This window comes from Heptranchias perlo, chromosome 4, assembly GCF_035084215.1.
Source record: "Heptranchias perlo isolate sHepPer1 chromosome 4, sHepPer1.hap1, whole genome shotgun sequence".
In the NCBI taxonomy this organism is placed as follows: domain Eukaryota; kingdom Metazoa; phylum Chordata; class Chondrichthyes; order Hexanchiformes; family Hexanchidae; genus Heptranchias; species Heptranchias perlo.
Window position 1 is genome coordinate 54,926,056 of NC_090328.1, and position 13,296 is coordinate 54,939,351.

Below are 13,296 nucleotides of genomic sequence, written 5' to 3' on the forward strand. Positions count from 1 at the left end.
ATTATTATATGCAGGTGCCTCTTCCCAAAAGAAGCTGGGTCAGCAGACCCAATAATACCACTAAGATATGCAAGTGCCTTAAGATGGCATCAGAGCCTACCTTTTAGAAAGTTGGCTCCCACTGTCCTATATATACTTGTGCAGTAGCAGTAGCAGGACCCAGGAGTTAAACAGTGAAACTCCCTGGTGATCTGGACCAGAAATCTGTCTTGCACACGTGTACTCCGACAAACTCCCAGAAGGGCGGACTCAATGAACAGTAGTCTGGTTCCAAACTTAAATCGCCTTTTTCCACAATACGTAAATATACAGCACGGTAAGATGGATGAGACATGCGAGTACACTCTCACTGTGGTGGGTCATTTTACTCCATTTAAAAGAACAATTATTTGCATCCTGTCCTACGATCCAGGACAGAAGTTGTCCCCTGCACAGCTTTCTGCTGCCTAACTGACTTTTTACTGTCTTTGTTCTGATTTTTAAAAAGTCTCTCTCCTGACCCAGAGAGATCAGAGTTATTCAACATCAAGGTGCTAGGTGTCTTTCTGAGTAACTGGGCACATTAGCAAATTGGCCTTTATTTGGTCGCTGAGAGAAACAACTCCCTAACTTAGATTTTTATCACCATCTGCCTATGGATCTACAACCCAGCATGGGGTTGTCTTGAGAAGCAAACCCCTTTTAGGAAAGCTTTTGCTCAAAACAAATTTTAAAAGTGCTCATGTCCAAGCTCATTCCATGGAAAAATGGCCAAAGAATCCCAAACTGTGACACCCATCAATAGCCATTTGAGTTTAAGCTTTAACAAAAGCAATACATCTAAGCTAATTTATTCATTTGTGAGGGGGGGAAAAACCAGTTGAGTCAAGCACAAGGAGATGATACTTAAGAGTTTGTTCTTCATTATTCTTTCAGCTGAGATTGAAACCAATAGGAATTGAACAAGACTATAAGTGGATTAAGCCAGTAATGAAGTGCAATAGGAGAACTGTCTATTATTTCTTATCTTTTACCTTGAAATATTTAGATGAAGTAACAATTTTGTTTTTAGATTTTCCACTGAGGGAGTGCTGCATTATCAGAGGTGGCATCTTTCAGCTGAGAGGTTAAACCAAGCCCTTGTCTGCTTGTTCAGTGTAAAAGACCTCATGGCAGTATTCAAGGAAATTCTACCAGTGTCCTGGCCAACATGTGTACCTCAATCAACCCCTCCAAAGACTGATTAACTGGTTATTCATCTCATTGCTGTCTGTAAGAGTTTGCTGTATGCAAATTGGGTACCGTGTTTGGTTACAAAACAACTGTATACGCTTCAAAAGCAATTCATGGGCTGTGAAGCGCTTTGGGATGTCCTGAGGATATGGAAGGCACTAAATAGATGCAGGTTCTTTTCGTTTTATAAAAGCACAACCTGCACATAACCATAAGTGAGTAGAAACTTTAAGAGTCATAAATCAATGGGCTGTCAGTTAATTTGAATTAGGAAAATATAGATTTCCGTTCAAAAAAAAAATAAATGGAAGTATTTGGGTGGGGTGGCCATTAAATGCATGTCAACAACTATAGTAATTGGACGAACAGCAAATCCTAATTAGTCTTTTTCTCCCCCTTTGGTTTAGGTCCAACAACACGCTATATAATATTACTTCCCTTCGGCCGCTTCCTGCTGATTATCAACCTTCTGTTCTAATGCTTCCTGGAATGTGCCCACATCAAGGTTTTTTTTAAATGAACTTGCCAGCAGAAATTGCATTTTAAATTTTAGTTTTTCAGGCTGCTTAATATTGTGTATATGATGCTATCTCAAATTATTAACATATTAAAAAAATTATTATTTTTCTTTCTTGGATCGTCTTTAAACAGAACATGTAATGTATGTGCAAGTTTAATTACAAGCACACTTTTTCATAACCTGAATGCTTCCTGTTAAAATTATTGCAACTTTTGGCATTTAGCATTTTCTTACATTTTTTAAAATAATGTGGTGGAAACCACCTCTTTTTTTTGTTTTAGAGCTGGAGGCTTCAGATGATGAAGTAGTAGTAGAAGGTCAGATGATAGAATATGATTCATCTGAACAGCTCGGAGAGCAGTTGGTGACGCTCTCTTTGCTTCCGGAATCACGCTGGAAAAATCTCCTCAACCTCGATGTTATCAAGGTATGCAAATTGTTAATGTGCTTTTATAATCTAGATTCCGAAGTTTTCTTGAATGAATATTTTTATGCTGTTATTTATAGCGATGTTACATAAATAACACGAGCTTTTTTAAAAAAGTCGAACAGTTGTCATTTCTCTGCCTTCTTTGCACATATATTGCTTTGTACACATATTCCACTGCTGGTTTACAATATGTGGCCTCGTCCATTCATCTTGGTTTAAATGTTGGAAATTACTCACTACCTAAATTTCCGTTAAATGTTTATTTTTGAATATTTGTCCTCTAACTTTATCATAAGCCATACTTTCATTATACATAGTTATTTGAGAACTCAGGGATAATTTTAATTGGTAGAATGATATCCTGTCAAACTAAAGATGCCCTAATATATTTTAGACAACCTTTTTTTGATCATTTTAAAATCACACTTCGTATATCTCTTGTGTTCTGATCATTCATCTGTTTTGTTTGGCTGATCTACAGAAAAGGAACAAACCCAAGGAGCCACCTAAAGTGCCCAAATCTGCTCCCTTCTTCATTCCAACTGTTCCTGGCCTTGTGCCTCACTTTGCTGCTACAGAACAACAAACTGCTGAGGATCAGGTAGGAGGGAAACCAATAATGTCCGTAACAGTGTTCAAGTCAGGCCAAAGGCTTGTGTTTGAGCCTTTTGCAAGTTTTTGACATTTATGCTTTTTTGTGCATTTGAGTTTTCTTGGTTTGAAAATTTTACAAGTGTGGAAGAGATTTCAGAAGTAAAATTATCAAGTGGCACCTAAAATCTGTTGCTTAGTAATATATGGCCAGTTGGTTCTGGCATCATTAGATCCATCTTAAATCCATCATAACAAAAGGAAAACTAAATTTTATCCGTCAGAAATTGCAACAAAAATGTCATTTATTTGGATTGAAGATGATAACATATTGAATGTATCTGATGCAATATGATGGAGGATTGCTAAGAATTAATGTAATCTGGGTTATCAAATTTTCTATATGGATTCTGAAATTAATAACTGGACCATTGAGACATGTTTCACAACAGGACATGTGTTCTAAATCTTTCTTAAAGACTTCTAAAAAAAAAATCAGGTATTTTCTACATTTGAATTCAGTTCTGTAATATTGCAAAATGTAGATGTACAGTGCAAAGGAAGTTCTGAAATTGAATAAAGGATGCTGTAATCTTGTTCAATTCTACTAAATCTTTTTATCCTATTCTCAGTCCAAAGTGGTAAACCTGGGCATATTGGCACAAAAAACAGAATTGTACATGCAGTTGGAAGATGCCCTAAACACCAACAATTGTAAGTAACTTGTTGACATTTCTTTTTCTTAAATTGAGTGTGCTTAGTATCCCTTTTATTGATGAAAATATTGCCAATATTCTACACTTCTCCTAACATTGGCTTATGCCATGTAAGAAAATTAAGTTAGTGGTCCTCAAGACCAAATCAACATGAAACAATCAGATTCTTAAGAGAACCATTTTATTTTATCCAATGTTATCAAGCGTGTAAAGCAATCTTAGCAAAGCGGCAGAGATCTCGTATCTTTAATAAGTTCTGCCGACTTGGTTCTCTGCACATTATGGTATAGCTGTGAAAGTGACCTATTCCCTGACTTCTGCCTGTGTTATCTGTGCAGAAACAGTTGGAAGGGACATGGGAGTTGTGCAAGAATGCCTTCTCTGCAGCTTTTCTCCTCTACCTGGGCAAGTCCTTTGCTTTTGCTTAACATCTGCCACAGATAACCTAGCTAAGAATGTGTACTTGTGATATAGGGGATCATATGGCTTTTACACTGTGACTGGTTTGTTAAGAGCTCAACCTTGGACTACTTGTTATAAATTGGATAGTCAGGTGGTGAAGGATAGAATACTAGAGCCTAGTCTTCAGTTGCTTCCAAGTCTTTATTCACAGAGCTCCACATTACACACACCACACCCTAGATAAGCTCTTTTATATATGGATACGAGAGTTCCCAATTGATATGCACCACCTGAATACAATTAGCACTAACTGATATAAATCACATGGATACAATTAACTCTACTATACAGATAACGTAGATAAAAATAAAGATGCAGCACATTTTGTTCTTTATAGATTCTCCATGTAGTGTGGGAATAAAATCTAGCTTGATTAGTTCTGGATAAACCATGTGTTTAGGATACACATGAAAATGATGTGGTAGGTAAGTGGGATGGTCTCATAGTTCCACATTGCATAAAGTCCCAGCATCTGCATCATTGCATCAGTCTGTTACCCTTCAGCGGTTTGTTGCTCCTCACACCTCTTGCTACTGAATTGCGTCTCTCCACAAGAGTAGTTTAGATGACAGTCATTGCGGTTTCACACTTTGGTTTTATCCTGAGAATAGGGTGTTGGCATTGGTTGGTGAACCTCCAAAACAAATATATTCATTAGGACACACAAACGAATCAAGGAAAATAAAATCAATGCTGGTAGCTTCTTTAAGGGCTCAGCTGGAAGCAGTGCTTTTACCAGGGCTTTCCAGACAGCAAAGTAAAGAGATGTGAAAGAGCAAGCAAAATAGCCAAAACCCAAAAAAAGGGGCTATGAGATACAATTGAATTTGAGTACTCAGCATAGTGAATCTTTCTTTTTCCCCCACCTCAAGCTGGGTGTTGGGTTATTTGGTACACCTGGTACTGACCCATGTAATATATAGCCTACATTGAAACTATTGAGTATCTTCACATTTGGGATAGCTTGTCAGCACCAACTTTAATTTGCTTTAAGATATTGTGAAAATGCAGTGGCCAATTGTGTTGGGCACAATCAATGCATAAAATGCTTGGCACCATGCTTGACACTGCTGCTTGATGAATTTGTCTTTGTTTCTGAAGCCGTACCTGTAAAGGATGATCGCATTGTATGCCTTGTATTATTTACAACAAAAATTGATTATGAAAAATTCTTAGACGGCCATTCCTAGTCAGCGATCTCTGTACATCCAGCCACTCACAATTGGATGTCGTCCATGCTCTGATGGAACTGGCGACATGCCAACCCTTTGGGGCCTCGTGGTGGGTCTCTGAGTAATATTATAAGCCGAGGGCTAAACACGTGATTTTTTTCAGTTTAGTAGTCCACATCTTCCTCAAATGGGTACTTCCCAACAAAAAGATTCCAGTCACACCCAGAAAGTTATCACACTGGCTTCTACAGTGTCAGTCAGTTCGGTTGCCTTTCAGATGACACATCCGTGGGAATAGTACAAATATACCATAAAATCAAATCTGAATATTCACCTGGGGACGAGGCAAGATACTGACTATTACAGAAAGTATTTCTATGTAAATACAACTCTATTCCCAGGCCCCACTGAGGTGAGTAGGTAACCTAAGAGCGATTCCTGTCGACAGCCTATTCACTTGGAATGCCTCCCTTAGTAGCATCTGTAGTCGTCTTTCTGAAAAGGGATTTGAAGAAGAATGTGCTTACCTAGAATGGGACTTGGATCTTCTGGCTCACAGACAATAAAGCTATAATTTAGCCAAACACACTATACAAGCAGCTATATTTTGTTCACCACCATGTGCCTTAATCTCCACGCCTCTTATGTGGCAACTTATCAAATATCTTCTCAAAATCCATATATATGCACCCACTGCATTACCGTAATCTAATTCTTTGTGATGTCTGCAAAAAATTCAATTAGTTAAGGATGACTGACCTTTACAAATCCATTCCTATTCTCCCTGATAAGCCCATATCTTTCTAAGTTTACTTGAAATATATATTTGAAAAACACTTTTCTTGGAAGTTTGCAGTGTTTCTCAAGTTTAAAAAAATTCTTTGTCTTTTTATCTAATCCTCCTGCTATCAGGTTCCTTTTGTGCTTTAAAAGCCTTCTGCTTATGCCATCCCTCCACATGCTTTGTTATGCATATTCTTCTGTATTCTACCCTGGTATTTTGATCTCCTAGTCGATGTCCCAGTCTAATTACGTCTCTATTGTTCTACAGATCTCACATTTTTCCATCAACACATGTTTCCAGTTCTATCCCTTGTTCATCTTTGACTCGGTGTGATGCCAGTAATGCCCATATTTTCCATGTAAGGAGTCGCACAACACCAGGTTATAGTCCAACAGCTTTATTTGAAATCACAAGCTTTCGGAGCTTTGCTCCTTCGTCAGGTGAGTGAAGGGTTCCATAAAGGCACAGCATATATAGTCAGAGAACAATGCCTGGTGATTACAGATAATCTTTCTAACTGCCCTTTATCACACCTCAGCAGAGAGATAATCACAGCAATCAAATGAGTGGATGGTGTTCAGACAGGTTAGTCAGAGAAACATTACATCCAAGAATACTGAACACACAAGGGGTCACATCACAAAGACAGAGAGAGAGAGAATGACCAGTTGTATTAAAAACATAACTTTTTTTCGCTGGTGGGGTTACATGTAGCGTGACATGAACCCAAGATCCTGGTTGAGGCCGTCCTCATGGGTGCGGAACTTGGCTATCAATTTCCGCTCGACGATTTTGCGTTGTCGTGTGTCTCGAAGGCCGCCTTGGAGAACACTTACCCGAAGATCGGAGGCTGAATGTCCTTGACTGCTGAAGTGTTCCCCGACTGGGAGGGAACCCTCCTGTCTGGCGATTGTTGTGCGGTGTCCGTTCATCCAGTGTCAGTGACACTGCGACAACGGATGAACGGACACCGCACAACAATCGCCAGACAGGAGGGTTCCCTCCCTGTCGGGGAACACTTCAGCAGTCAAGGACATTCAGCCTCCGATCTTTGGGTAAGCGTTCTCCAAGGCGGCCTTCGAGACACACGACAACGCAAAATCGTCGAGCAGAAATTGATAGCCAAGTTCCGCACCCATGAGGACGGCCTCAACCGAGATCTTGGGTTCATGTCACGCTACATGTAACCCTTCCAGCGAAAAAAAGTTATGTTTTTAATACAACTGGTCATTCTCTCTCTATCTCTGCCTTTCTGCTCTCTCTCTCTCTCTCTCTCTCTCTGTCTTTGTGATGTGTCCCCTTGTGTATTCAGTATTCTTGGATGTAATGTTTCCCTGACTAACCTGTCTGAACACCATCCACTCCTTTGATTGCTGTGATTATCTCTCTGCCGAGGTGTGATAACGGGCAGTTGGCAAGATTATCTGTAATCACCAGGCATTGTTCTCTGACTATATATGCTGCGCCTTTATGGAACCCTTCACTCACCTGATGAAGGAGCAAAGCTCCGAAAGCTTGTGATTTCAAATAAAGCTGTTGAACTATAACCTGGTGTGTGCGACTCCTTACATTTGTCTACCCCAGTCCATCACCGGCATCTCCACATCATATTTTCCATAGCTTTATATAGTCTATGATTCTATACAGTTAATTCATAATCTTCCTTAGATAGGTGTAAAAGCATTTAAACTTATCCTTCAAAGTCATCGTTATCTTTTTAAACCTCCAGATATATTTGCTGTTCTTTCTTTACCTGAACAACATTATTTACTCCTGTTTCATGACCAGCAATAACTGGTTATCTGTGTGTCCTAAAGTATTAGCTAGCCATGCAAAGAAAACATGTGGTCGTTGGGAAAATAGGAGAAACAACAAAATGAGATGATTCTTAGTTCCACAGTCTCCACACACCGTAGGATTAGAGCCTAGCTTGATAGTTTCTCGGAAAGCCAAGTGCAGAACACATACATGAAAACATTGCTATGACATTGCAGATAAGCATTGTATGTGATCTGCTATTTTTCCATTCTATAATATTGCACGGCTTGCACCACTGGGCCAGTTCATATTTCCCCAGCTAAAGACTCTCTTCTGGTGTTGGACCTCTTGTAACCCAACTTTCGAACAAAGACTCCAGCTTTTCTACAAGTTAGATTAGCTAGGCATGAGATAATGGAATGTTCTGTTATTGTATACGGTCTATCTGGGCTTTTTTGTTTTCTCCCCCAGCTTCTCAGGAAACCAAAATGTCTGCATGGATGCAGGCAGTCATTTTCAGGATAAATATACAAAGAAACGCAAGCTTTAATGCTTTGGCAACACCAGTGATCAATTCCTTAATCCCTAGACAGCAATATAGAGAGCAGCTAAACGAGGCAGTGACAAATTATCATTTGCAAGGGGCTAAATTACAAATTGAAATTTTACACTGCGCAATGTGTGTGTTCCACCTGTGCTGTTGTCATAGAATATGCACCTTGGCACTGATTCATGCAAAGCATTGCCTGCATTTATAATAAACTAAATGCTTCTGTTGTTGGCCAGCATGTCAGTACCAAAATATGGCAAAGACTTTAAATACTTTTCAAAATGAAATAGGCCGTTAACAATTACTGATGCTAACATTCATTGCATAAAATGCTTGTTGCCTAAAAAATGATTTCATAAGGATTGCCTGCATCATGTTTCTTGCATTATTCAAGCACAGTAAGCTCAATAAATCCAGCCATGCCTTGTTGGATGGTAATAAACACGTATCAGCTTCATTTGGTGCTGAAGAAACTGGTGCCGAGGTCCAGACAACTTCAATCAATGCCAGGGACTGTCTCCATCAGATGGCACCAAAAAACCAACTAGTACCTTTCAGTGCTAAGACTTCATGGGCAGCAAGATGTCATTGCTTCAACCAGTGCTGAATTCTATACAAAGCAAGGATGGATTACTATTGGTCTGGTAACATGGAACTTCACAGCTAAAGATCCTGGCCTGGTACATGACTGCTAAAGCAAACTTGTGGCAATTGCCAACAGCTGCACTTCAAATTATATGTCCTCAGAGATAGTTAACCAAAGCATAACTATTGCCTGGAGGGATATTGGGAGTTCTCTTTCCCCCCCCCCCCTCCCTCCCAAACCATAACCCTAAAATTTATTTGAAATGCGCCTGACATTGAATTCCCAATGCCCTTCCCCCGTGGGGAATAGGTAACCCACCTTGGCTTACGTGGGTTTCACCATTTTGTTGGAAGCTTCTCCTTCTGGCACATTTACAAACTCCCTCTGAGAGGGAGGACTCAGGAAAAGGGAGCCTGATCATAAATTTTGCTCTGGATGTTCACTTGCTGTGAAATGAAGCATCTTAACGATTTGTACCTGGCCTTGTCTTACTAAGTATTTTCTTGGTCCACTGCTGAAAAGATTGCAAAAATGCACATGGGGGCATGTATGAAAGACATGAAAATCCAATTCAGATCACAAGGGGGTGCTGTTGTTCGACCCCCTGGATTATGCTATCATATAGTTAGATATTGTGCAGTATGGATACACTCCTAAAATACAAGGTGCTCAGACTGCTTAAAGGAGTGTGTGGACCAGTGTACTAGAGGAAATATCTTCTAACATGCATGCTAGATGTAAGCTGAAAATGTGCCGAAGCGTTTAATGCAAGAGTCAACAAAAGCCTCATTATACTGGCTCTAGGTGTTCCTGACCCCAAAATGGAACTTTTCTTGCAACAGGCGGTTTTCACAGAATTCCTTATGGCCACATCTTTATCATGAATCACGGTCAGAAAAGTCTGGATCCACAGTCACAAAAGTCTGGGCCAATGTATGCAAATAGTTATTGTGTACCCCTAAAAAATATCAGGCATACTAGAACTACTAAGACTCAGCGGAGCCTTGCATAGTACACCAGTTGAAAATTCTGTTTCTACTTTACAATGTGTTGTTGATTGGAGCATTTTCAAAACTCAGTTACAGACCTGACTGAAGATCAAATCCAGGCTGCTGCACTATGGCAGGAAGCGCCTTAGCAGTGAGATCTGTGGCTTTTGGTGTATTATTCCATAGAGTCACATGGCTGCGTTTAGCTTTCCTGCCATGGACGGCAATGGTATTTTTGGGGAACAGTGGAGAAGCTGTCTGAAAAGCCAGTACAATATAGATAAGTGTGAGGTGGTGAATTTTGGTAGAAAGAATAAGGAGGCCACGTACTGCTTGGATAATAAGACTCTAGATGGGGTAGAGGAACAAAGAGATCTAGGGGTATAGATACACAAATCACTAAAAGTAGCGACCGGTTAATAAGCCATTTTTTTTAAAAAAACAAACCAAACATTGGGGTTCATTTCAAGAGGGATAGAATTGAAAAGCAGAGAAGTTATGTTAAGCTTGCATAATATCTTGGTTAGACCACACTTGGTGCACTGTGTACAGTTCTGTTCTCCATATTATAAAAAGGATATGGTGGCACTGAAGATGCAAAAAAAGATTCATAAGGATGACACCAGAACAGAGAGGATACGATGAACAGGCTGGGGCTCTTTTTAGAAATGAGAAGGCTGAGGGGTGACCTGATAGAGTCCAAGGCAAGTAATAAGGCAGGCAGCCATTACACCACTGAGGAAAACAAATAGGACTGGTGGTACAGGGTAGGTAAGCTGTAGCTGGGTTAGGGAAGCCTAAAAAGGTGGGCAAAAAGTAAATGAAATTTAGTTAAGAATATCAAAATGAAAAATGGAGCTGGGTGACTCCCAACACAGCAGCACCACTGGTGGCCAGGGGCCGTGCAACTACAGTGTGACAAATTTGACATATGGGGCTATAAATTGGGCTGCGTACCACCCATTTTGTAAGCGCTACTTGGCCTCCTAAGGACCCAAAATGGTGTCTGGAATGCACATGCTTCTAACGTGATGTGCGCCAGAAGTGCCGAGTGGATGATCCATCTCTGCCTCCTCCCGATATCCCCACCATCACAGAAGCCAGTCTTCAGCCAATTCGATTCACTCCACGTGATATCAAGAAACAGCCGAGTGCACTGGATACAGCAAAGGCTATGGGCCCCAACAACATCCCGGCTGTAGTGCTGAAGACTTGTGCTCCAGAACTAGCTGCGCCTCTAGCCAAGCTGTTCCAGTACAGCTACAACACTGGCATCTACCCGACAATGTGGAAAATTACCCAGGTATGTTCTGTCCACAAAAAGCAGGACAAATCCAATCTGGCCAATTACCGCCCAATCAGTCTACTCTCAATCATCAGCAAAGTGATGGAAGGTGTCGTCGACAGTCATATCAAGCGGCACTTACTCACCAATAACCTGCTCACCGATGCTCATATTGGGTTCTGCCAGGACCACTCGGCTCCAGACCTCATTACAGCCTTGGTCCAAACATGGACAAAAGAGCTGAATTCCAGAAGTGAGGTGAGAGTGACTGCCCTTGACATCAAGGCACCATTTGACCGAGTGTGGCACCAAGGAGCCCTAGTAAAATTGAAGTCAATGGGAATCAGGGGGAAAACTCTCCAGTGGCTGGAGTCATACCTAGCACAAAGGAAGATGGTAGTGGTTGTTGGAGGCCAATCATCTCAGCCCCAGGGCATTGCTGCAGGAGTTCCTCAGGGCAGTGTCCTAGGCCCAACCATCTTCAGCTGCTTCATCAATGACCTTCCCTCCATCATAAGGTCAGAAATGGGGATGTTCGCTGATGATTGCACAGTGTTCAGTTCCATTCGCAACCCCTCAAATAATGAAGCAGTCTGAACCCGCATGCAGCAAGACCTGGACAACAACCAGGCTTGAGCTCATAAGTGGCAAGTAACATTTGTGCCAGATAAGTGCCAGGCAATGACCATCTCCAACGAGAGAGTGTCTAACCACCTCCCCTTGACATTCAACAGCATTACCATCGCTGAATCCCCCACCATCAACATCCTGGGGGTAACCATTGACCAGAAACTTAACTGGACCAGCCATATAAATACTGTGGCTATGAGAGCAGGTCAGAGGCTGGATATTCTGCGGCGAGTGACTCACCTCCTGACTCCCAAAGCCTTTCCACCATCCACAAGGCACAAGTCCGGAGTGTGATGGAATGCTCTCCACTTGCTTGGATGAGTGCAGCTCCAACAACACTCAAGAAGCTCGACACCATCCAGGACAAAGCAGCCTGCTTGATTGGCACCCCATCCACCACCCTAAACATTCACTCCCTTCACCACCGGCGCACAGTGGCTACAGTGTGTACCATCCACAGGATGCACTGCAGCAACTCGCCAAGGCTTCTTCGACAGCTCCTCCCAAACCCGCGACCTCTACCACCTAGAAGGACGAGCAACAGGCACATGGGAACAACACCACCTGCACGTTCCCCTCCAAGTCACACACCATCCCGACTTGGAAATATATCGCCGTTCCTTCATAGTCACTGGGTCAAAATCCTGGAACTCCCTTCCTAACAGCACTGTGGGAGATCCGTCACCACATGGACTGCAGTGGTTCAAGAAGGCGGCTCACCACCACCTTCTCGAGGGCAATTAGGGATGGGTAATAAATGCCAGCCTTGCCAGCGATGCCCACACCCCATGAACGAATAAAAAAAAGAACGCAGATAACGAAAGCCGGCAGTATGTAAAGTAGGGAGAATATGCGGTAGATCAGTGTGCAGCACTGATTTAAAGGGACAGATGTGGTTTTGGAACTCAGCACTCCAGCCAATGCACTGTTTTAACCTTGCACAGCTGAACAGGTTGTAAAGAGCATGGAGGACTCATCTCCCCCCCCCCCCCCCCCCCCCCACCGGTGCTATTTAAAAGGATCATGCAGGAATTACAGGTTAGTCGCTGGATTATTGCTTCTGGCTGCTGATGCATTTGTACCTGTATTTGGAGGTCTCCTATACTTGAATACTAGGACTAGGGGACATAGCCTAAAAATTAGAGCCAGGACTTTCAGGAGTGACATTAGGAAACGTTTCTACACGCAAAGGGTGGTAGAAGTTTGGAACACAGTTGATGCTAGCTCAGTTGTTCATTTTAAATCTGAGATTGATAGATTTTTGTTAACCTACGGTATTAAGGGATATGGGGCTAAGGCGGGTATATGGAGTTAGGTCACAGGTCCATCATGATCTCATTGAATGGCAGAACAGGCTTGAGGAGCTAAATGGACTAGTCCTGTTCCTATGTTCCTATAATAGAGTTTCAATACTCTACAGGGAGTGGGTTGGCTAACTGACAGACAACAACAAGGGCAGTGGCAGGGGTGGGACAGGAATGCTGTCATCCTGTGAGAGGACTGTAGGTTCACGTTCCATGGAGCCATTGCCACTTGCTGCCTCCTGTTATGCACCACCTTCTGCTGCAAGAAAGCAGGTTGTATGTCGGAGGGTGTCCTGCAAGATGTTTG

General features: G+C 41.9%; 1 protein-coding gene across 1 annotated transcript in view; it reads left to right on the forward strand.

Annotated features, from left to right (window-relative positions):
• wdr36 (WD repeat domain 36) overlaps window positions 1-13,296 on the forward strand; it is a 110,617-nt gene that overhangs the window by 84,006 nt on the left and 13,315 nt on the right. Inside the window, exons 18-21 of the mRNA XM_067982947.1 lie at window positions 1,620-1,717; window positions 2,014-2,159; window positions 2,644-2,763; window positions 3,386-3,467. Coding sequence (XP_067839048.1) covers window positions 1,620-1,717; window positions 2,014-2,159; window positions 2,644-2,763; window positions 3,386-3,467 — 446 coding nt within the window. The remainder of the gene's footprint in view (window positions 1-1,619; window positions 1,718-2,013; window positions 2,160-2,643; window positions 2,764-3,385; window positions 3,468-13,296) is intronic.